The sequence below is a fragment of the Rhinoderma darwinii genome, chromosome 6 (assembly GCF_050947455.1).
Source record: "Rhinoderma darwinii isolate aRhiDar2 chromosome 6, aRhiDar2.hap1, whole genome shotgun sequence".
Taxonomy (NCBI): Eukaryota; Metazoa; Chordata; class Amphibia; order Anura; family Rhinodermatidae; genus Rhinoderma; species Rhinoderma darwinii.
In genome coordinates, this window is record NC_134692.1 from 37,348,576 (window position 1) to 37,374,853 (window position 26,278).

General features: G+C 40.4%; 1 protein-coding gene across 5 annotated transcripts in view; it reads left to right on the forward strand.

Annotated features, from left to right (window-relative positions):
- Nucleotides 1-26,278, forward strand: part of OSBPL6 (oxysterol binding protein like 6) — a 169,650-nt gene that overhangs the window by 110,404 nt on the left and 32,968 nt on the right. For 4 of the 5 annotated variants that reach the window (XM_075829517.1, XM_075829516.1, XM_075829519.1 and 1 more), the window contains 5 exons: nt 175-288; nt 646-816; nt 9,432-9,564; nt 10,109-10,212; nt 14,655-14,747. In XM_075829517.1, the coding sequence (XP_075685632.1) occupies nt 175-288; nt 646-816; nt 9,432-9,564; nt 10,109-10,212; nt 14,655-14,747 (615 nt within the window). The remainder of the gene's footprint in view (nt 1-174; nt 289-645; nt 817-9,431; nt 9,565-10,108; nt 10,213-14,654; nt 14,748-26,278) is intronic. The other variant, XM_075829520.1, reaches the window with a different exon arrangement.

A 26,278-nucleotide genomic window follows, 5' to 3' on the forward strand; every position in this document is an offset into this window, starting at 1 on the left:
AACTCAGGATCAATATAATATTACTAATGAAATGTATTTGCAAAGTTACACATGTAAAATTATTTTTAAAGGTGGACAAGAAGTCTATAACCGTTGTTATAATTTTGCTTTGTGAATATTTTCACTTTTATAAATAATTGAAATACTATCAAAGTTCTGTGATGTTTCCTTTAGACTCAGAAAGGGAAAGTCCATGGGAGTATTGATGTTGGGTTGTCTGTTATGTCCATCAAGAAAAAGGCTCGAAGGATAGATCTGGACACTGAGGAGAACATTTATCATCTTAAGGTTTGTTTTAAAATCACGTGTCTCTAACTTAAAGGGGTTCTCTATGTATAATTAAATAAAATAACTGAGCACTAGACCTGTTTGATTTTCTAGTATAAAGACTACACCCGCACCCATGTCTAGTCCCACATATATATATATTTTAATATTTTTTTTCAAGGCCAGCTTTTACAGTATAGCAGCTTGGTGTCATGTTCCATTCACACACTACAGTAGCTTAGTATGATCATCTCCTCACTTAACATATATATGGATTAATAGGTCTGCACGCATAAACAGAATTAGGTTTTTCAATATTATGTCAATATCAACAAACACTTTCACCCTTAAACCATTACAACCTTTTTTTCTCTGTAGGTGAAATCTCAGGATACTTTTGATGCTTGGGTGTCAAAGTTGCGCCACCATAGACTTTACCGGCAGAATGAAATAGTGCGGTCACCAAGAGATGCCAGCTTCCACATGTTTCCATCCACGTCAACAACTGAGTCCTCACCAGCAGCTAATATAACCGTGCCAGAAGGAAAGGTACACACATCTAATATTTTTCATAAAGATGTTTTTCTTTTTTTTAAATTCACAAATAAAGTTTATTGTAAAACATCAGAAGTAAATACAGAGCATACAAAGCAATATAAAGCAAGCAGGGTATCTGTTAATTTTACACTCCTTGAATATTTAAGATCCAGCGTGTAGAGTCAATCGCTACCTAATGTATAATACAAAGGGTTAACCAGTTAACTAAAACTCTAACAGTTTCCACATGTAGAGATGCATAAAAAATAGAACAGAAACATGTGAGGTAATATTCAGCAGAAGATCAGGATTTATATCCATACCACGTTGAAAGTAGAGGTCCATAGTGTATAATGTATACATGGAATGTAAGAGGGGCCAACTGGACATGGGTCAAATATGAGCCATGTCCGTGGAAGCAAACAGATTAAGGGCTCGGGGGCGAATCCAAGTTTCTGTGTTGGGGGAGCAGACAGTAGCAGGAGATTGCAGCCATCTATCCCAAATTTTGGTGAATCTGAGAGGACAGTTTCTACGTTAGAATAACCATTTTTTGTGGGGTAACATACTACCAACTAGAGACAGCCATTCCACAAATGTAGGTGCATGACCGGACAACCAAGTTTTGGCTAACAGCCTTTTGGCATAATATAATGTCTCCACAATAAATGTATGGATATGACGGGAGTCATATTCCGCAGGGTCAGGAGTGAATAGACAGGTCTTGGAGCACAGCGGGACAGGGGATCCCATCTCATTGTTCAGAAATTTGATAACTTGATCCCAGAACCCGGCTATCTTAGGGCAGGACCACACTAAATGATAAAAGGAGCCCGAGTTAAGTCAACATTTAGAGAAATTCGTCAGGGTAGTCGGGACGAAAGCGATGTAATCTAGAGGTGGTATAATACGCCCTATGCAGTATGTATGTAAAATTGTGTGTGTCGCTCATTATAGTTAGATGACACAAATTTAGGGGAAGAGACGGCTCTGTCCCACTCATCCTCGGTCAGCAGCCCGACATCACCTTCCCATTTTGCCTTCAGAGCAATGAGCAGAGATTCTCCAAACTCGCCGGAAAATAGGCTATAAAGTTGGGAAATCAAGTGTTTAACTGGGGGAGAGAGCAGAAAGCTAGGAAGTGGGAAGCTTTGGTACATTATTTCCCCGGAGCCCAGCTGAGTCTCAAGTGCATGTTTGACCCTCAAATAGGAAAACATTTGGGAGGAGGGGAGCATGAATTCCTCCTGCAGCTCTGGAAATGTCTTAATACCAGAGTCAGAGTACATGTGTGAAAGATACCAAATGCCATTCCTATGCCAGGGGATATCAAAGGAAAGCTGCAGTAATTTTGGGAGAGTTTTGCAGTGTCATAGAGGTGTGTGCCTAGTGATGCCAGTGGAGTAGAACATGCGCTGGGACACATGAGGAGGCAAAGGTCTTAGCGGCATCCAGGGAGACTACGACACGAGCGCCAACATCCTCATGAGTGGACTGAAAATTTGTGAACAACCGGCGAAGGTTAATGGCCGTGGCTTTGCCAGGCATAAAGCCCGTCTGGTCCGGATGTATCAAAGACCGTATAACCGTATTAAGTCGTCTAGCAAGAAGTTTCACCATGATTTTAATGTCAGTCTGGAGGAGCGAGATGGGGCAGTAGGAATCACATATATTATAGAGTTTTTACCCGGTTTAGGCAATACTACTATAGTTGCCTTCCTCATTGAACTGGGCACTTCTCCAGAGTCCAAACCCGCCTGGTAAACATCCAAGAGACGTGTAGCCATAAAATCAGTATGGGCCCTGTAAAAGTCAATAGGCAGGCAGTCACTACCGGGTGATTTAAATGTCTGGAAAGAGGCCATGGACTCCAGAATCTACTGTACAGTAATGGGGCTGTCTAAATATTCCCTGTGGGTAGGCAATAGCGAGGGAATGGTTATCTGCTCTAGATAGTCAGCGATTTCTGTGGAAGAGGCAGAGATGTGTGAGGAATATAATGTTTCATAATAAGAGCAAAAGGAGAACAAAATTACCTGTGGGTCAGAGGATTGGCTACCATCTGGAACCTCGAGCAGTAATATCACAGGGGGTTCCCTATCACCCTTTGCTATACAGGCTAAAAGTTTACCAAATTTTTCACCGTGTTCGTAATATGATTGCTTGGAAAATGTTTTTTTTCTGAGCCTTATTCAAAGAGGTATGATACAACGGACCCTGCAAAGCCATTCCGATTTATAATCCTTGGTCGCATCTTTGATATGCTGGAATTCGGCCGCCAAAGCATCCTTGGCCATTTGGAGTTCGTTATGTGCCAAACCTCTTTTCAAGTCATTAATTGCCACAGAAAGTGACCCACGTGCAAATGCCTTGAAGGAGTCCCACACGACTAAAGGAGAAGCGTTGCCGTCATTGTCAAGAAAAAACTGATGCCACTTAGCCTGGAGATAGTCAGATGGGGGGAGAATTTTCAGCCAGAAGGGGTTTAATCGCCAGCGATTTTATTTTTATTTTTTTGGGGGTATATTTGGGAGTCTAATACGTAAACGGCCAGGGGAGTGATCCAAAACAGACCTGGAAAGATACTCCACAGAGTCCACAGTCGTCAGGAGGGAAGTGTGTACTAGCATTAAGGCAATACGGATAAAGCCTCAAATTGAGGAGTAAAGCAAGAATATTGTCGTGTAAGAGGGTTTATGGTTCTCCAGGCATCTGTAATATTGAATTCTAAAAGGAGAGAATGAAGGAAGGAGGGAGCCGGAGATACAAGATCTTGACCAAGGCAGGGGAACTTGTCTAAATGCTTATCCCACGTGGAATTAAAATCACCCAGCCAGATATTCGACACAGATGGGTGGCTGGTTATAAACGAGAGGATGGCATTACAAGTGGCAAGGGAAAAGGGAGGAGGAACATAAACCGAGAATTGAGGAGGAGGAACATAAACCCCTATCAGGAGAAATGATTTATGATAAAGGAGGCAGTGTATCAGGACAAATTTACCACTCGGGTCCGAGGACATATCTACCAGGTGAAAGTGGATAGAGCATTTTATCAATATTGAGACACCCCTGGCCAAATTAGTGAATGTGGAATGGTATGTCCAACCAATCCAGGGTCTATTTAGAAGACTGATCCTGTCATCCATCATGAGGGTCTCCTGAAGGCATATAATATCACAGTCACGCTTTTGTAAATACCGAAACACAAGGGCTCTTTTAATGCGATCGTTAAGACCTTTCACATTCCATGTTAAAAAGGACACAAAGTCAGGAGACATGGTAAAGGGTAGGAGTGCAAACCTGGGCCCAGCCGTTCAGGACGGACCAGTATATGAACAGCATAATATACCCGAGACCTGGAAAAATTAGAAGTGTGATATGCATTGTGGAAACAAACATGTAAAAAAATACACAGGTGGAAACAAATCCCCTCCCCCCACCCTACTATCATGCACGCAGGCATGAAGTCTTGGATCCCTGAAACCAAAAGTAGTCGTAAAAACAGTGGCACAAACTACACCTTTCAAGTAGCATATGAAAGGAGGGTGCAAGGGCGCAACCCCCCCCCCCCCAGTAGAAAAAGGATACTGAAGTATGAAGGTGTCGTCCATACGGTGAAGGATTGTTCCACATTTCCTTCACAGAATGACAGAGACTAGAAATGTTCTAGAGGTTTGGAACCGCGGGACAGTAGAGATACACAGCTACAAACGTCTGTAATTGGACATCTAGATGATGAGGAGAACCAGCTTGACCACAAGGACGAGTTTCCAGCCAGTCGAGAACTTCCTGAGGAGTGGTGAAGAAATGTGATCTGCCAGAACATTCAGCCGAGCAGGGTACATACATCACTTAAGATCAAGTTCTTTGAGCTTCTTCTTGGCAGTGAGGAATAAAGCTCTTTTCTTCTGCCCCTCAATGGAGAAATCGGGGTAAACGGAGATCTGTGAGTTGGCATACGGAATTGATCCTTTTTCTCTGGTGAGTTTAAAGAGAACATTTCACCTGCCCATACATATGCAGCTGAGTGCAGCATGTAATGGGCACAGCTGCACAAACACTTGGGCACTTTGCATTTTTTCTACCCGCCTCCGTTATTTAGATATCGGTGCCATTATATTTGGCGCCCGATATTTAAATAACCCCCTGAACTATCAATGGAGTGTGTAATGGCAAGGGGGCGTGCAACATGGCTGTGGCACTGTCCAATCTGCTACAGACCGTGTCACAGCAAGAGCTGGAGAGAGTAGAGGGTGTGCGCACGCATGCTCTCACTCTTCAGCTCTCGGCAGACAAGAACAAGATGGATCTCTCGCGAGAGATCACACATTCTTGTACTTGTCTACCAAAATGGCAAGGGGGCGTGTAATGGCAAGGGGGGCGTATCACTGCTACAGACCATGCAAGAGCTGGAGAGGAGAGTGCACATGTGCGCTCTCCTCACTCCAGCTCTTAAACTGTCCATAGCAGTGACACTCCCCCTTGCCATTTCGGCAGACAAGTACAGGATGTGTGATCAGTCTTGTACTTGTCTGCTGAGAGCTGAAGAGAGCGAGCGTGCGCGCGCACATGCTCTCTTCTCTCCAGCTCTTGCTGTAATACTGTCTGTAGCTGATTGGTCAGTGTCACTGCCATGTTACACGCCCCCTTGCCATTACACGCCCCATTGACAGTTCAGGGGGTTATTTAAATATCGGGTTCCAAATAACGGAGAAGGATAGGAAAAAAAAAAAGTAAAGTGCCCCAGAGTTTGTGCAGCCCTGCCCATTACATGCTGCACATGTATGGGCAGGTTAAAGGTTCTCGTCAAGGATAGTGTCCCTGTCCCGGTAGTCGAGGAGTTTTGCAATAAACGTTTGTGGCGGAGGTTTGGACAGAATACGGTGCGCCCTCCCTTTTTCCCGGGAGTGTTCTTTTCCACTTTTTATTTTAATGGGAGGCGTTTTTTGGCGCGGTTTCCGCGACAAAAACAGCGCCAAAAATCTCTGTGTGAACAGGGCCTTACTCGGTTTTCAATATTCATAACCAATCATTGCTCCATGTAAAAGAAGCAAACAAGCACCGATCAACGATCTGTCTGGTTGATTGGCGATCGTTTACACAGCCCACGGCCGTGTAATAGGACCCTTACTTTTTCTGCCAGCATGTGGATGTTTACTCAATGTGCTCAATAAATGACATGAACAGTACAACTGTTTGTGTGTTGTTAGTTTAGTTAGATTGTGTGTCTATAATTGTGACTTAAAATGTGGTCTGTTTGTTATCTATCAGTAATCAGCACAAACATCCAGGCAATTCCAAAGGGTCCACTTACTTTTTCTTTCAACTGTGTGATTTTCTGGATTAGGGTAACATGGTTTTCACTTGTTAAGAACGGAGATCTTGTTAAGCCTCCTCTACCCTACACTTGATAATTACGCCTTGTATTAGTTTGTTTTAAGATATTGTATACTCAGGTTGACTTTGTCCCTTGGGATCTAGCGTATTAACTAAAAAAAAAATATCATCCTAAATGAATTCAAAAAGCAGCAGCAACATCTTCCAAGCAGATAAGACTGTTTTCCAAAAATATTATACTTGGTGTATAAAATGAGCTGTATCTTTGCAATACTTTCAAATAAATAAGAAATGTAGAAGAAATTCTCCAGGCTGGAAGGCTCGAAGCCGAGACTGTAGATGAGTGCACTTATTAGGCCACTCTGTTCCCATCATCTGTCAGTCTTACATTTGATTTTCATAAGAGCGTTTGAATTGTGTTTTCCATGATTAATTCTATATTCGGAAAGCGCTTTATACCTTTTATAGCAGCCGTCTCACTGGAGACAGTGACTCAAGCTGGAAATGCATTTATAAAGTATTGAGGTCATTTTGGACAACTTTAAAATATCAGGTCAAATTATAGAACTTTATGGCACCAGTCATTTTTAAATATGTGGTCACATTTGAAAGGTTCAGTCACTTATTAGTTGCTTCTTAGGGACGAAAATATCATGAATGAATAATAAGAAAACAGATTGTGTTCTCCAGAGGATATTTTGCTTAAAGTGAAACTCCACTGTGGACTAATTTTGAAAAATATATTTAGGGATAGCAAAAATTTCAATTGCATAATATAATCCCTATTTTGTTATTTTAGGAGCATTCCCACACGTGGGGCTGGGGGGACATTTAAAACTACTCAGGCCTGTTTTCGGCATTCAGGACTAAGCTATTTTGTAGTGCCTCATTACAACAGTCATAACTTTTTTATTTTCTCCTCGGCGTAGCTGTATGTGGGTTGGATTTTGCGGGACATGTTGTAGTTTTTATTACCACCATTTTGGGATACATATGGAATAACTTTTAATAATTCTTTTGTGGGGGGAATGGAAATAAAACTGCAATTATACCTCTATCTTTTGCTGGGGTTTTTTAGGCTATCTTTTTTTTATGTTGTGCAGTATAAATAATATTTTAACTTTATTCTATCAGTCGTTATGATTGCAACAATACCTTATTTTTTTTCTTATTCTTAGTTTTGGCATTTAAAAAAAAATACAAAATTTATTTTTTTAATGAGACTTTTGTTTATTAAACTTTATTGAACTTTAATAAAAAAAATGTCTTTGCCAAACTAGGGGACCTGAAGCTGCGATCGTTTGAATGTTAATATAATGCTTTAGAATACTTAGTATTCGAATTGCCTGTTATACTGACAGAGAATATATTAGACAATACCTCTAGCAGCCTGAGGGGCCTTTGTTTGGCCTCCGGCTGCCATGGTAACCCATCGGCACCCTGCAATCATGTCGCTGAGTGCTGATGGGCTGCCAGAGAAAGCCCCATCCCTCTGTCAAGCACCTTAGACGCTGTGATCATTATTGACTACGGCGTCTATGGGGTTATGGCAAATCTTAAAAAATTATATTCTCCATTGACGCTCTAGATTATTATCCATTCTGATTCACTGTGAATTTCAAACCCGACCAGGGGAGTAACTATATGAGATTCAGAGGGCCCTGAAGACGAACGTGGCCCAATAGGCCCGTCTGCCCCATAAGAGGAAACTAGTATGACTTTTCAGGGCCCAGGAGGCTCAAATTATGCCTCTTAAGCTGACAAATCTTTTCCACCATCTCAAGTGAACCTCCGTGATGCGCTGAAATAAATAGTTCCGTTGTGGTTTACTGTACATGACCTTGGGTATAATATTGCAATTATGATTTAGCCAATAACCAGTCATTGAATGAACAGCATCGTTAATAAGTAAATTATTATTCATGTTGTAGCGTTAAAGAAGAGATTTGTTAATTTAAAAGGTTATGCAACTGAAAACCCATCAGTATGAGTCAGTGGTAAATATAAATGAGATCTGGATTGACAGACGATGTGTAAAATATTAATAAGCTGCTGTAATGTGGGGGTGGGTGGTCAGTAGCTGGTTTGCTCGGAGTAGTGACCTTGATGGTTTTAGACCTTTTGTTACCGTTCTCATAGGAAAATAAGTTTTCCAGTTCTCGATTTTAGTTTCTAATAAGTAAGCGTATATTCACGCTTAAAAAAAAGCCTGGATGAAACCATTTTAGGCATGATCTGAATCAATGAAACTAGTTTAAAAAGTACAATATAATCTCCTGATAAAGATTATACATTTTCCAGGGTTCAGAGGCAGAATCCTATCTGTCTATTTAGATGTGTTTTTTCATCAGCAAGAGTCTCTGGAGGGAGCATAGCGTAAACTTGTCACAATGAATATAAATGTTCTGAAATGTCATATGATACTAGAGTAGTGACCGCAAATGTCCACTTTAAAGGCTATGTACACCTTTTGAATTTTTTTTATTTTTTTTATATAAAAATGTCTATCAGTGTGTTTTGGTGCAACTTTCTAAATACTTTTTATTAAAAATTATTTTTACTTTTTGAGATACAGCTTCTCTCTATACAGGATACAAAGCAGATGTATCTAGCACTGAAACATGTATCAGTCAGGTCAGCAGGACTGATCGAGCGGTTACTGATCACATCAAAGTTCATAAGTTAGATGTGATCGATAACAGGTGGATCCTGCATTTCAGAGACACACAGGACCTGCTGTCACTGAACCAGTCAGTGCTGCTGACCTGACGGATTCAGTATATATAAAACAGGGAAGAGGAGGAGGTGCAGCTACAGTATCTTTACATCAGTGTACATTTCTGTGTGTGTGAGAGACTCATTTTGTGAGAGAGGGAGGAAAGAGCAAAATTCGCCAGAAATCTGGCAAACCTCGCACGCCAAATTTTTGATGTGTTACAGACACTTTTTATGTCTCCTACAAGAGTTTTGAAGAGTGTCTAGAAAAAGGGGCTTGGCTTAAAGAAGTTGTAAAATGCACCAGATTATTAGTGGCGTATGTCATTGTTTTGGCGCAAAATATTGGTGTTAAGTACTTCAGCCAAGAGGTGGCGTAATAAAGAGAAGTGTCAAACATGTCTAATGAGCTGTTCCGGATCTTCAACAGGGGCCCCTAACGGAGCCTCCAACGCAGATGTGAACAGCCCCTAACTTTAGGAGAGTAATACATTTTGCCACATTGTGTTTAGTTTCATGTATTATTATTTGCATTGTATAAAATTATATTGTATTATTTATTTTCTCCAATAGGTTCCACAGAATAATTTCTTGTGGCAGTCCCCTATCCCATGCAGTAACAGTCTACCAGCCACATGTACTACCGGTCAGAGTAAGGTTGTGGCATGGTTACAGGACTCGGAGGAAATGGACAAATGTGCAGAAGGTAAATGGTGCAGTTCGGATTCACAGGACACGCACAATAGTGATATACCAGTAGTTAGTCTATCAATTTTATCTCTGAATAGTAACATTTTTGGTAGTCATTAATTTTGCTTTATGGAAAATACAGCTCTGAGGTAAATTGTGCTTTCACAGATAACAGAAAGGAATTACCGACATTAATATTTCTTTTGTCTTTGGACAGTCTTTCCTATTTTTAGTCTTCCATTACAACAATATCATTTATACCAAATCCGAATCCAGATTTGATATGTCAGACAATAATGAAATTATCTTTTTCCGGTTCTGTGTTCTCTTCATAGCGCTTAACATAGTAGGAATGTAAATGGAAGACTTGGCAGTAGCCGTTGAATAATCCTCAAAATAGGACACTGTACAATTCTTCTAATTTCAGTGATTTGTCTATGGGACAATATGTACATTATTTACCAGCTAGATGCAATGTGTGGTGTTTTCTTCTTCTTTTATGTATACGCAGGAAATATGACTTTGTTTGGTTTGATAAATATATATTTTGTGTTTGCCAGATCTGTCTCAGTGTCAGTCCAACCTGATTGAACTTAGCAAGCTGCTTCATAACCTCGAAATGCTGCAAAGGACTCAGTCAGCGCCCAATTTCATTGACATGCAGGTACAGTCAAAGCTATCATAATGGAGTCTATTCAGCTGGAAAGGATATGAAATCCCCCTAATAAATGACTCTCATAGCTGTATACTAATAAAGTAAACTGCCTGGAAGAATGAGATGTATACTGATGGTATACCAATTATAGCACAAACACAAGTGAACTTAGAAAGTTGAATTTAGTCTTGGCACCATGAGTCTGGGGATAGACTGGGTATAAGAGCTTGGATTCACTATTTTATATACAATTGAATTGTCCAGTTATTCCCCGCTTAGTATCAGTTGGACAAAAAGGGACACGTAGAGAGGCTCATTGTGTGAAAGATCCATCTTTTTCATGTATGTATTTACTTCTCAGCAGTTTACCATTTACACGTTACCCCACATTACCCTCTTTATATAAAAAACTTTAATACACATTAATATAAATTTCCTATTGGCATGTCTGTAAATAATATTTTTATTAACTTTACATTCTGATGTCAGAACCTGATGATTATACAGAGATGACTACGAGAAAGGAGATGCCCACAGCACTCACCCGATCCAATGCCAATCTGGAGGATGAGCAAATTCAAAGTCTAAAAATCCCATTTCAGACCTCCATATCCATTAAAAACTCTACCACAGCATCCATGTGGCAAAAATTCAGGTGTTTTTAATAACGGGTTATTGAGTTGTGTTAATAAACTCCTGCATTGTTGCCAAATGGAAGCTGCCCTAAAGTTTTCATTGTATACAGAGATGAGTGGTGCTACATAGGCACTGCTTATCTCTTCCCATAGAAGAGGTCTATCACTAATAGCTTTTGTAGGAAGTTCATTCTCCCGTGTTTTCTCTTCCAAAGTAAATTCTGTAGCAGCTGAAATGTATATTATAATGAATAATTTACCTCTTAGGCTATGTTCACACGGGGTATGTTGCCGAGTTTTTTGACGCGGAAACCGCGTCGCAAAACTCGGCAGAAACGGCCCGAGAACGCCTCCCATTGATTTCAATGGGAGGCGTCGGCGTCTTTTTCCCGCGAGCAGTAAAACTGCCTCGCGGGAAAAAGAAGCGACATGCCCTATCTTCGGGCGCTTCCGCCTCCGACCTCCCATTGACTTCAATGGGAGGCAGGAGAAAGCGTATTTCTCGCTGTTTTATGCCCGCGGCGCTCAATGGCCGCGGGCGAAAAACGGCGCGATAATTGCCGCGAAAATCGGCGTGCAGGGAGAGGAATATCTGCCTCAAAGTTCCAAACAGAATTTTGAGGCAGATATTCCTCCCCCAAAATACTCCGTGTGAACATAGCCTTATTTTTATTTGGTCACAGCGCTTCTCAGTAACTTCTTATATAATTTAAAGTAAGGGGGACATCATCCCATATATAAACTCCAGATAGGAATAAATATTGAAACTTGCAGGATGGGGGCTAATATGAGTTATGGAAGCAGATAGATTCTTTCTGAAGCAATAAAGTGGATTTATTAATTCAGATCCATTGATCAGATCCAAAGCAACTGCCAGAATTTTAAGAACTGCCAGTTCCAGTATTAGTTCAAGATCTAGGAGAATTATTTTTTTTGTGTACCATGTCTGATTTTCATTGAGTAGTTGTAACCTTCTTGCCGTAGTAGAGTAACATACAGTAAAAGAGCGAAAGTCGAGCAATTGGAGTACGAGCTCAATAGAAAGTCTATGAGCCCATACAAAGCTCAATTGACTTTCTGAGAATCTAAGCGGCGAGCTATCTTCCATGGGATTAATGCCAGAAAGTCAAGAAATAGGTCTGCCCCCATAATGAGTACTTGACTATGGGATATGTACAATCTCCTAGTTGTTGGCTAACTTCTGAATCATAAAAAAGCTGCATCCTCCATTATTCACTCTTATTATATGTAGTATACAATGATGTTTCAGCTCACTGAGACTTCACAAAACTTATTATACCTATAAAACAAGTATGAAAGTTGAGCCTTCATACCAACAGAAGGTTTGGTAAGAGTCCATTGAGAGGTTGATCATCACATCAGTGGCCATACAGAATCTCTTTATATAGTGTGTTATCTTTTGATAGTAAATATTGGCATTACGCATAACAAAATGAATGAAGCCTAAGTAATAATGACAAGTCAACAACGGCTTCATTATTGATTTTTGGGTTAATGTTTGTCCTGTTGACTACAAAGCTGAAGACTGCATTACAGCAGGTTGCTATAAAGATTCGGGTCTGCCAAGTATAATTGTGTATGTATCTTTTATGGTGAATAAGCGAGTTGCCGACTCAAGTCTAAACTGTATAGTATAAGTGCATGTTGCATTCATCTGAGTAATGTACGCTCCATAAGCTGTATACAAGAATTCCAATTTTAAGGCTATAGAGATCAAAGGTCGGCAGTGCAAATTAATGCATTAGCCAATACCCTATTTTACAGACTGAGTGTTGATTTGATTTCTGTATATTTTATAGATTTTTAATTTTATTATTGATGAAATAAATAGTAATACTAAGCCCCAAATGTCAAAAAGTGGAACTTTTTTTTTTAAACTCTTTTTTAGTTAGTTATGCAGCACTTTTTCACTGTTCCTCTATAAAGGGGCAGCACCGCACCTGGGCATAGAGCTCCTCATTCTCCTGACCATCTTTTTGGTCTTGTCTAACATATAGTTCTTTTCTTTTTTGGTGCCACAATGCAATATGTTGCGACAGTAAACAGCTTTCTTCCTTTTTTGACCCTGTCCATTATAATGTGTTGAATTGTATGTTGCTTATATGTTCTATTAATACATGCTTGTGTCTTTCTTTCATATCTGAAGAGCCCCTCGTAAAAAGAACCTTTCACTATGACATACTTCAAATTGTAAAAACAGTGTGATACCCTGATAGTGATATTATAGTGGATACAATTACATCCACTAAACAGCGCGCCCCCTAATGTGTCAAACAGGAAGGGTTAAAAACTTAGGATGGTATATCTCATGGACCTTTTTCAGCCAGTCAGCAGCTCTGAAAATGATTGGATTGCATCACATGATCCTTCTCCAAGCTGCTGACTGGCTGAGAGGAATCCTGTGTGACTCTACAGAATCGGGAAATGCTCTCTTTTAGGCCCCCGTTTTCCACTTTGGGCCTATTTAGGGACATTGCGTCAGTGGGGATCTGAGACCTGAGAACCCCACCGATATCTCAACTAAACGAGTCTTACCACTCTTTTCGATTGACATACACTCACAAACTCAACATGGAAACCTAGTGTAGACTTCAGCCTCTCCATTGAAATCACTGAAAGTTTGGAAACCCTGTACTCTAACTCATATGTTTCAGTAACACCCACTGATTTCAGTAGAGAAAACCATCTCTTCTTTAAAATAACTCCCATCCCATCAGAGCATAAGTGGGGTCCCAGACCCAAACATTTTGGACTTTCTGATGCATCTCAATGATCTGTCCGAATTGACCCCCCCCCTCCCACATCTTAATAACATTAGTAGCCAGTTTTAGTATCTTGATACTAGTAACCAACATGCTGAATAAAGTATATGGCAACATTCATTTCTACATCAAGTAATAGTCAGATCAGCAATTACCTATAAAGCACTGTGATTTTCATCATTTTGTATATGTTAAATTTGGTTTTATCTGGTCTTTTTGTTCCACTAGTGATCACAATCAATATTATGCTTATGAGTTACCATGTATACGTAAGAAAATAAAATGTTACTGTAGACACTGTTTACTTACCGATCCTGACTGTCATGAACCGCCGGCAAACACATCACTCTCGCAGTCACTCCTCTTGCACAGTGTTGGTGTGGTGCAGTTGGACACTCACTGTACCTTCAGAACACCAATTATTAATTGCCCGATCTGTATAGTTTAGTCGATATATGAAAGGGACACCAAATCTATAGTCTGTCATCTACGTTTGCTTTGCTTTCGCTAACACAATCTATTGTTGTATGTAAGTAGCTATTTCATTGGACTGTAGTATCCTCTAGTGGGATTAATGTCAGGAAATATGTGGATCCCCATAATCCGTATGTTATCTCACATATCTCTAGTTAAAAAAAAAAAACACAAAAAAACAACTATATATAAATATATGCATATGCTAGGCGTACTGGCCCTTTAAATCCCAAAGGGGTATTGTCACATCGTAGTAGTTCTAAATTACACTTCATGATGAGTGTGAAAAATGGGAGACTTATCAGATGATCATTCATTCCAAAAATCAGTAAATACAATTCTGGGTATGGTTTGTTGTTCTTTATGTATTGCTTATACTTGAAAACATTTCTTTAACACGCAGCAGTCTTTGTGTCCATTTACATACAGCACTAGGAAAGTAGATGCATAAACCGCACTTGTTACTTCTTTACTAATATACCTTGTCAGCATGTGTTGTCCTGCTTGTGTCTCTGAATTTAACAGCTTTCTGTTGCTTTTAATGGTTTGTGCAATTCAGGCTAACTGTGTAGATATGTCAAAGAAAGACAAGCGCACGGCGAGGAGGTGGAGGACAAAAAGTGTCAGCAAAGATGCAAAAATACAACTGCAGGTATAACATTAATGCATGCAATTTCTTGCTTGAACTTTTCTGCTTTGTTTTGTTGCTGTGCATTTTCCCCCAATCTGTGAAAAAATTTGTCACATTGGTATACAGTTAGTAGGATCAGGAAGGCTGTAATGGCCAATTCCCAGCCCCCCAGGATGGCATGTCTGCACCCGTACATATACTAACGTAGCTTTATTACAGTACTTGCTGGTGTTGGGTCAAATTTATTAGACTCATAGAAAGTCAATTTAAAATGATTATGTTAATATACAGTCTAGCATCTGTGATCCAGAGTCTACATAGGGTTTTAGGCCTCATTTACACGAGCGTAATATACGCGCGTGCTTTTCACGCGTGTCGTACGCACCTATATTACTCTATGGGGCAGTGCAGACAATGCGTGAATTTTGCGCAGCGCGAGTGCGTTGCGTAAAACTCACAACATGTTCTATAATCGTGCATTTTTCGCGCATCACGCACCCATTGAAGTCAATGGGTGCGTGAAAACCACGCATGCCGCACGGAAGCACTTCCGTGCGAACTGCGTGATTCGCGCAAGAGCTATCAAAAGGATGAATGTAAACAGAAAAGCACCACGTGCTTTTCTGTTTACAAACATCCAAACGGAGTGTCAAATTAGAGATGAGCGCACCGAACTTCACCGGGTTCGGCCGAACTCGTTTTGACCGAACCCGGCAAAAAAATTTCCGGTACGCGACGTCAGGAGACAGTCACTGTCCACGGTGCTGAAAGAGTTAAAATGGTTCAGCACCCTGGACAGTGACTTCCGATCCCAATATACATGAACGTGTAAAAAAAAAAAGAAGTTCTGACTTACCGATAACTCCCGGCTTCTTCCTCCAGTCTGACCTCCCGGGATGACAATTCAGTCCAAGTGACAGCTGCAGCCAATCACAGGCCAAGCACAGGCTGCAGCCAATCACAGGCTGCAGTGGTCACATGGACTGCCGCGTCATCCAGGGAGGTGGGGCTGGATGACCAGAGAGGGACGCGTCACCAAGGCAACGGCCGGGAGACAGGACTGGAGGAAGCAGGCAGTTCTTGGTAAGTATGAACATCTTTTTTTTTATTCACAGGTTGGTGTATATTGTGATCGGAATTCACTGTCGAGGGTGCTGAAAGAGTTACTGCCGATCAGTTAACTCTTTCAGCACCCTGGACAGTGACTGACGTCGACTAGCCTCATCTCTATGATGGCGGCTGCGCGAAAATCACGCAGCCGCGCATCATACACTGATGACACACGGAGCTGTCAAGTGCCTTTTGCGCACGCCAAACGCTGCGTTTTTTTGGCCTGCACAAAACGCACACGCTCGTGTAAATGAGGCCTTAAAGAAACACTAAATATAGAAAATATACACAAAGTTTATCCAGCACCTTTTCCCGTAATATTATCTTTTCCTTTGATCCTAATCTGTCTTATAAGTAAAATTGTAAGAAATATATCCTAGAATGAGTAATTTTCTCCTTCTCACAAGCCTCAGATCAGATCGGTCTCTGGCTACAAGACAGCCAGGTGCAGCAGGAGCTCTCCCCCATTGCTCTTCTGAAATATGAGAACAAGCACCCTAAGCTCTGCTCCTTAGCATAATCTTACCGTCTGCTGTCTGCCAGAAACCTGCAGGAGTGATGCTGCTTATTGATGATATCTGGGTAGTAACAGGCATTTTTTTTCTTCTATATTGCCGATTCAGGAAACCCAGTTTCATATACCCTATTAGGTAATTCTGAGTTAATAGAGGGGGGGTCCTCATCCTTTAGGTAAAGTGAAAAACAGCTACTAAGAACATCTTTCCCTCTGGTGGACCTGTCCAATCCTGCATTACAGAGTTTCTCCTGTGATGGCGCTGCAGCGAAATTGAACAATTACAACCAGGTGTGTCCACAGATTACAGCTGATCGCTGGGGGTCTCAGCAAGGGGACACTTTATCATGAACGTATTGGTTCTTTGAGAGCCATGAAGCTGCATCTGGCCCTCAACCTTCCCTTTGCAGTTCTGCACCTATTTTCACGCTGTCAGATGTCCGTGGTAACAAGCAGCCAGGAGAAGACTGCCTCTCTATGTTGTGTTGTGACAATAGTCAGATAAGTCCCTGCCATAACATAATGATATTACCCCAGGGTTCAGACATGGTAGAGTTTTTCTGCCACAGATGATGCTGGGAATCCAAGTTACATGTGGATTTTGCATGAGATTTTGCTGTGGAATGGCTTTGAATTTTCACTTTGCATTACAAAGGGTGAAATGCGCAGTGAAAATTCACGACATTTACGCTACATAATGGGAATGCTGCAGATTTTAAAATCTGCAGGAATCCTCATTAATCTGCATGGATTTTTTCCGCTGCATTGGATAGTTTTAAAAATCCAATACACATGCACTGTACTGTAAATTGTTGGGTATTTTCGATTGGGAATTGTTTATTGTGCTGCAGCAATGACATCATGCGGAAAGCCGAGCACTTGGTGTATGGGCTCAATAGAAAGTCTATGGGCCCGTACACCAACTGCTTGGCTTTCCGAAAAAAGGCCAATCAGATACTAAGCGGCTCAGCGCTCAACCGTTTTAGCAATCTGTGGGGGTTTCAGTGCTCGGACCCCCACCGATCAAAACTTCTGACATGTCACTATGACCTAGATATTGTAAGTGGGGAAGAGGGGGGGGGGAGGAGGACCTCCAGCTCACCATTCGTTGTGTTTGGGAACAGACAGCGCCCGGATTCCCGAAAGGCCAGCGGCAAACAACAGGAGAAAAAAGTGAACTACAATGGCATGCATGAATAAGGACACGAGACGTGTCAGAAACGCGTAGGCACATTCCAACAAGGAAAACTTTGATCCTTTACCCATCACTCATCTCTGTACTCTCCACATCGCAGAACTATTCTATTTAGTTCTTTTTACTGTTATATCAATAAAATTGGAGCAGGAGTTCCTTTTTACTTTCACCCAGCGCTGGATTGGACCTGTCAGAAGTTTTTAAAAAGTTTTTTAAAAGTTTAGTTACCCTTTTAATGATGCGGTATACAACAAAAATAGCTGATGCTTGGCAATGTCGACTCTATTTTAAAGAGAATTTAACTTTGTTCTACTCACTCTAGATGTCATTTTGTACATGCAAAGTGTCACCTAGCTGTTATCCAGACTATAAATAATATATCAGGTCCCAGTAAATATCACTGGGGCTTGCAGACAAAATACGATTTGACAGCCGTTTATAACACATTCCCTAAAATAGAACTTGTGAAGAAACTTACGAAGCTTTGATGAGGGTCCCTGGTGAGATCCAGGACTTCCCAGCTCATTCACATTCTGCTCAGCAAATTTTGTCAAATGGCCTGAAAAATCCTTTACAGGCATCAGGAGATGGCAGGTCCCACAAGGAGCTCTCTAGTGCTAAATGCATTACTTACACTACTCCTTCTGTTAGACACTTGAAGCCATATTTCATAGTGCAAACAAAGCACAATGCCAGAGGTGTGGCCCCAATGCAAAATCTGCATGTGTCCCCTACCTATCACGTACTGTTTATAGAAGAAAAGAAAGATGCCTCCAGCTCACCTTTTATGTGTGGACTTTTGTTTTGTAGTCCTTGCGCACGGGTCTTCGTGACGGCACACGATCAGTCAATTGTAAATAGGAAAAAAGGTAGATCCAGCGCTGTTGTATTTAAAAAGAAACTATTTCCGAGTTTTATTTATATCTGTTTAAAATTAGGATCAATGAAAAAATAGATAGTTGTGTCCTGTAATGCCAAGAGTATAGATATTGGGTAGATGGCCTACGCGTTTCGAACGCCGCCTGCGTTCTTAATCATGGCTTGTGACACACAAGCCACACTGAAATAGTTTCTTTTTAAATACAACCGCGCTGGATCTACCTTTTTCCCTATTTACAACGTACTGTTTATAATTGTGTCTTCCCGTGTGGCAGACTCGCCCTTCGGCTCTTTCAGACACCAGGGACCAGATGGAGCTGCTACCTCTGCTAGCCGTATAACTATGCCCATAGTGATCAATCAGATTATAGATGTTGAAATATAAAAACAATAACCTGATTGGTTGCTACAAAAACTCCTCTAGTTTTCCTGTTCTCTAGTTTTTAATAATTTGGCAAAAGCCTTTAGTGTAGATATATGAGTAAAATAGAATATAAGTGCATATCAACAGTCCCATCACAAATGCCCCTAAAAATAGGTTTATTCCACATTTTGGGATAGTAGATGGAGCAATATGTAATATGACACCTTAATATGTGTAAGGAAAGGATTTTGTGGTCATGGGTTTTACATAAGTATGATTATTTGTTGGCCAAACTTAATTATAACACAAATTTGAATAAAAATTCCACCAGATCCAAATTTTTTGAATTACAACAAATATTTGGTGTTTAGAGCCCATGTGCGGTTCCAGCATACCAGGTAGACGGATAAGTCCGATATATTCGTTAAAATTGGCCCCACACAGTGCGGTCCTTTTTTAGCCAAAATAAAGAGATGTCTAAATTCCTTCTTTTTACTTTTCCTTCCTTCATGATCCAATCTTGGCTTTGACTAAAAGATAAAAATGCATGAAAAACGACACCAAACTGCCCTGTATTAACCGGTCCACAGCAAAAACAGGGGACTCATTTTTGGGATATGTTAAGGAAAAGAATACAATACAAGGAAAACTATATTTCTGGACATTCTACCCCAACTGAGACTTACAAAATGAAAGGTAATGGAGTATTTTGCACAAATGAAAGTGGAAAGAGGTTAGTTGGCGAGAATTGTGCCACTCAATAACTCTTTTTTTATGATTTTATAAAGAAATAAGAGTTTACAATTTTTGTGTTCAAATAACAAAGTAGATGAATCCGCCTGGATTATGAAATGACTAAAATTCAATATACTTGGGAATGGCAGGCTTCCTAATGAGGAGCATTGATACTGATAAATGGATGAATGAGGCTAAGGAGGTTTTCCCTGAGCATCACACCTGCATTTCGTAAGCTAACACGCGTCTACAAAGATCATATACGTGCTTGGTGAATGGTACAAATATTGGATACCTACTTGAAAAATAGTATAGTACCAAGAGGTTTGAGAATTAGTTTACAGCCTCCTGCTAGGGTTAGAACTGCAGCATTACTGACTAAATGGGAGAAGGAATCTATCGCATCCTCTTTGATGTTTATGAATATCTTACTTGATCAGGAATTTATTTTAGTCACTAATAAATACACAAATCCTCAAAGAAAACATCGAAATGGTTAAAAAGTTCGAAGCTACGCTGACTTTGAGAGAAAGGAACTGGTGTTGCAGCAAGCTGTAGAAAAATTCACTGCACATGTTAAAGAAAGAAAGCACTCTCAATATCGTCGAGACTGTTTGGATTTTAAAGAGGGTGGAATCTTTGAATTTAACAGAAAAGATCAGGTTGGTCATGACCTAGAGACGGAGTTATTCTCCTCTGACTATGACAGTGATTCCCGTCGTGTCAATCACAGATGGGGTTATCAGGGTAGATCTCGTTATCCCAATGTTAATGCCAGAGGGAGAAGTAGAGGCAAATGTGGGTCTAGTTCTTCCAACAGGGGTGATTTTTTTTTTTAGCCCAAGGCCCACAAGTGTTGGACTATTTGCTGCGGGGACGCAAGGAAAACTAGTGAAGGACACCCACGATGATGAACTACAAGTACTACATTTGTCCCAGAAAATACTATCGGAGGGTGAACTGCGATTTATTGAAACAGGGGCTTTCGTTTGTACCCACCCCATCCTTTGACCTGTTTTCATGGGTGAAGGATTTGCAATTGTTTGGGCGTAAGCGCAAGTGGAAAAAATTCTTCAAGTTGAATGATAGACGCAGATGTGTTGAACTGGGTTTGGAGGAGGAGGATATGCCACTTTTGAGAACAATGGGTGGATTGTTGGATGAGGGCAATAGGATACCAGGTGAACGTCAATTCACCAGTTTGACCCTCCCTTCGACAAAAAAATCCTCCAATAAATGACAATACACCTATTGATACATTCCTTAAAGTAGTCATTGACCAATTGACTCATCTATATTCTAGTGGCAAAGTGAATAACATCACACCTGAAGAGGTGGAGAGTCTGAGGCTCCTTGAGAAGGATGAATCTATTGTGATTAAGACATCCGATAAGGGTGGTAACGTGGTCATCATGGATCGCCAGGCGTATTTATCTATGTGCCTCGCGATACTTGACGATCGTAGTTGTTATGAAACTTTGTCTAATAACCCAGTTAAGTCTTACAAAGCTGAATTAAACAGGTTGTTGATGTCTGCAAGATCTGAAGGTCTCATTGACCAGAGGGAGTTCAATTTTCTATTTCCAGAGCTTCCTGTTATGGCAACATTCTATAGCTTACCCAAGGTTCATAAAGGCTTAGTACCACTTAAAGGGCGGCCTGTTGTAGCAGGCATTGATAATATCACACAAAATGCTATCTTATATGTTGATAGTATCCTCCGTCCATTTGTGGTGACACTTCCATCCTATGTCAGAGATACAATGGATGTCCTTAAACAGTTTAGAGGTTGCACAGCTTGATGATGATGATGATGTACTCTTGGGTAGTTGGGACGTGGAGGCCCTCTATAGCAGTATACCGCATGAAAGTGTTGTGTTTCAGTGAAATATTTCCTCAAATCTAGAGGTACAAATTGAAGTAACTTCATGACAAACTCATTATGGCTTGTATACGGACAAGCCATAATGAGTTTGTCATGAAGTTACATCAATTTGTTTTGGGATGGAACTCCTTCACGTTTGACGGTAAGTTTTTCCACCAGCTCAGGGGAGAGGCAATGGGCAGTCCATGTGCCCCAACCTTTGCCAATCTCTACCTGGGCTGGTGGGAGAGAGAAATTGGCTTTCAGGAGGCTATGGAACTTTGGACCTTAAGTATGATCTTCTGGCTTAGGTTCATTGACGATATTTTAATACTGTGGAATGGTTCACAAGCTAAATTCAATGAATGAGTACAAATATTGAATGTCAATGACCTTTTGGTTTATTTTTTAACTCGGAAAGACACAAGGACAAGATTACATTCTTAGATCTGCTAATAAGCAAGTCAGTGTCAGGAAGAGTAAATACACAAATTCATAGAAAACCGACAGCCACCAATACCTTTTTAAGGTGGGACAGCTGGCATCCAAAATCCCTTTTAGAAAGGAATTCCAAAGGGTTAATATTTGCAAGCCCGTAGAAACTGTACAAGTCTGTCTGACTATCCGAATGCAGCCTCGGACTTGAAAACGAGGTTTGGTCCAAGGGGATACCCAGATAGGGTTCTCAAAAATACATACCAACATGCCTTATCAATGGATAGGAATGAACTTCTTAACCAGTTTAGGACCGGGCTATTTTGATCCTTCAGGACCTGACACCGTTTAGCCATTTTTAGCACGCGTTAGTTAAATGGCTATAACTTTTTTATTTGTTGGGCTAGCGACGTGATTTTTGCAATGTTTTTTCCATAGACAATGCAGGTTTCTTCTTTTTTTTTTTTATTATTTTTACACACATCCTTTTTGCTATTTTAGAATTTTTAGGCTTAAGGTTTGAAAATAACAGTAAAAAAATAAGCTTTTTTTTTTTAACTTTTCAGCTATTTTATTTTTTTGTACTAACATAGTTTTACCCTAAAATAGACCTTTAATTTGTGATAGTCATTGTCTACCGTAAATTTTAATATGTTACAGGGGAAATCAGCCCTCTCATAGTGACTATTGTCACTAATAGGGCTGTGCTGGGTCTAGTAAGTAAAACCTGCGCCGTAAATAGTCTATGGCGTGGGTTTTAAGGATCCTGACTGCTGCCCGTAAATGCACAGCCAGCGGTCGGGAACCAGTTAATCCAAGGATGAGAATGAGGGGACCGACCTTAGAATCATAGGGACCTATGATTCACAACATATAAAAGTGAGAGAGGTCATTCAGACATTTTGGGGTATTTTAAATGCCAACCCTGATTTAGGGAGACTTTTGAGTGATAGGCCAGCAATAACCTACCGTAGAGGACGTAACTTAAAGGACAGACTGGTTCAGAGCCACATGAAACCAGTTTCTCATTCAACATGGTTGTCTAAGCCCCCAATGGGTATATACAGTTGTGGTGCTCGTAAGGCCTGTAGATCAATCTCAATAAGTAAGTCATATATGAGCACTACATCAGGTTGTTCTTACAAAAATTATGATTTCATCAATTGTAAGACCCAAGGTGTGATATACTTGATGACTTGCAGCTGTGGAATCCAATATGTGAGTAAAACCATTCGCGAGTTTCGCAGACGAATTAGGGACCACGTTAATGATACTGAAAAACGAGCTGATACCCGAATCTCACACCACCTTTGTGAGCAACATCAGGGGAATACTGATCATTTGAGATTTCAAGGCATTGAAAGGGTGCATCCTCATCCCAGAGGTGGTGACTGGGATAAACGTATTCTCCAACAGGAAGCAGGATGGATATTTCTGCTTCAGACTGTTAAACCTGGGGGTTTAAATGAAAACCTCTCTTACATGTCTTTTATGAGGGAGTTGTATTTACATGGTGGGACCAGTCTGTCCCATTTATAATACTTTGTCCTATGGCTGATGGCATACTGAAATGTATTTCAATATGTTCGCCGACGGTTACTGATATATTTATAGTGGCTAGTTTTGTGTATCTGTATTTTTTAATGCTTTATTACTATATGACCTCTCACCAATGTCAGTATACATTGTTTTCCTTCTATATAGTACGCCTCTATTTGGGTTTGCAGCTGCTTGAAGGATCCCATGGTAACATGACGCTAGGCGTCGTTCAATATGCTCCGTGAGGATAGATCTGGACGAGCTCCTGAGAGGGCGGAGCGTCTGATGACGTGGCGCCCTCTGATTGGTGGTTTGAGGTAATCGTCTAGCCTCTGGATGGGCAGGGCTAAAGGCTTAAATAGCCGGTGTTCCATCGCATCCGATGCAGTCAGATACCAGAACCGTGCTGTTAGAGTAAAGTTCTAGTAGACACAGGGCGGCTTGATAATATTGCACGGGAAATCGATCTGCTAATCTGCCCTGTTTCGTTATACACCTTTGAAGAAACGTCCTATACAAACGAAGGACGCAGAAGCGCGTTAGGTGTTTAAATTCATTCAGTGTGGATGCACACTCTCGTCTTGGGTGTACAATCTGTCAAGTGTGAATGCGCACTACTGCTATAGGTGCTGCGCTGTTATCTATGAGTGTGAATGCACACTACCCCTACGTGCTGGTGCTCATTTCAGTGTGAATGCACACTTTGCTATTTAGTCCAGGTAGGGACAGGTATATATTTTTAGCTAGGAGTCTGTGGGAATGCTACAATAATTGAACTTTAGGTGGATTACTAATCAATATTGGTACCCTTATCTAGCTTCTACCTACCTGGTTAGCCTGGTATCTTTATGAATATATTGGCTAGTCTAGCCCTTTTCAAGGATTTAATATTAAAATTTGTCTTTTTAAGCGTTCTTTTCCAGGCAGATTTATCTACTCTCAATAACTCTGGTGCATTTGGAAATGTCAGAGTTTTTTTGAATTTTTGTTTACCCATGCTAAGGGCATGTGAATTTTTTTTACGCCTTTTTAATCTTTTTGATTAAATGAGTCTAAAAGTACATTTATCGCTTGGCCGCACCCACATCTCTCACCTGTTTACTTTTTTAAAAAAGAGAATACAAATGTCGCAAATTTCTCACCATTTTAGAAGCACATTTTTAACCTGTGCAATTGCCAACAAAATCTGGTGTAAACTGAATGATAAATGTGGGCCGTTGACTGCAGAAGAGTACAATACGAAAGCCCCACTGGTACCGGAAAAAATTGTAATAATATAATTGGGTAGATGAAGAAATAAAATCTCAAAGTACTCTGGTAGGGGGTAAACAAGACCTTTTTGTTTCCTTTTATCTTACCACCTCATAGCCTTGTTCACACATTACGGTTATCTGCAATTGTTGCATGATTTATTCTTTTTCTTTTTGTTTTACTCTATGCCCCAAAATTTCACCATGTGAAAGTACCAACTAATCATCCTGTGTGGTTGCTTATCAAGCTCTACTCCATAGTCATGGTTTCTCACCTTGCACTGATTAGAGCGAAGAAGCATGAAACCCCCGTGTTCAGCGTGTATTCACCCCTTATTTTTTGAATCTCAAGTAATCACATGGAAAGTTATATACTGGAGTTCAACATCTTTCCATGAAGGGATTTTCAGTTCTTTCTACCATAACTTTGTTGATACAATGTTACTATTGTGTATATTTTCTAAATCCATACGGGGTCCACTTTTACCCCCATATGTGTGCAGTGAGTGATTTAAAGGGGTTGTCCGGTTTCAGCAAATGAATGTTATTTTTTTTTGTATAACAAAGTTATATCATTTTCCAATATAATTTCTGTATTCATTCTTCACAGTTTTCAAGATCTCTGCTTGTTATTCTGTAGGAACATTCATTGTTTACTTCCAGTATAAAAAATTGTCCATGGTCATGTGATTGACACACAGGTGCTGGGATCGTTAGAAGACACCGCTCTGATACGCATACTGCAACTGTAACGAGCTGTGCACCTGTGTGTCCATCACATGACTATAGACAGAATTGAGTCCACTGGAAGTAAACCATGAATGTTTATTGTACAAAGTCATTCATTAGCTGAAACTGGACAAGCTCCAGACGATAACATTTATCACCTATCTGCAAAGGTTCCCTTTTCCTCCTCACCAGCAATTCCGCAGTGAGGGAGAGTTGTATGGAGCAGTGGTTGAGCATGTGCGCTGCCGCACCGCACATATAGGAGATACAGAACCAAGCTGTATGGCTGCTTTCAACACCTCCTTCCACAATCCTTTAGACTTACTGGTGACTCTGATGGCTTTTAGGTAAAGGATTTTATTTTTAATGTATTGGTTTGTAAAATATATAGCAAAGGTCTGTCATACTTTTTCTTTTTGTTTCTTTATGGATTCGTCCGTATACATCCATCTTCCACTGTGCGTCCACTAGCAGTCCAGTTTTTTTGTGGGTTGATATTCCTCATTCCCTGGGAAATGTGGGTCAACATTGATGGGTGAACTAATGTCCAGTAGATCGCTATCTCTTTTTGATCCATTCACTTTCATAGACCGTTCCATTGAAATAGTGCAGGAACGCTGAGCTATTTTGCTGCTTTCTCTGGAGAGGTCATACAGAAAAAAGGGAAATTGTATGGCTGGTGCTAATGTGCAGCTACACAGAACTTTTATAAATGGGAAGTTTCTCAAAAGGAAAGAAAGCATTTGAAAACGTACGTCAATGTGGGAATATGGCTCATGATTTTTCCCTTTTTTTTTTTTATTATTATTATAATTTATTTTTTTAAATGGAGCAACATCTGGCACTAGTCATTGATTTGGTTTGATTTGTCCTGACATGTTGCAGACTCAATAGATATAAAAAAAATATATCAATGTAAAATTCAGAGGTGGACTCAT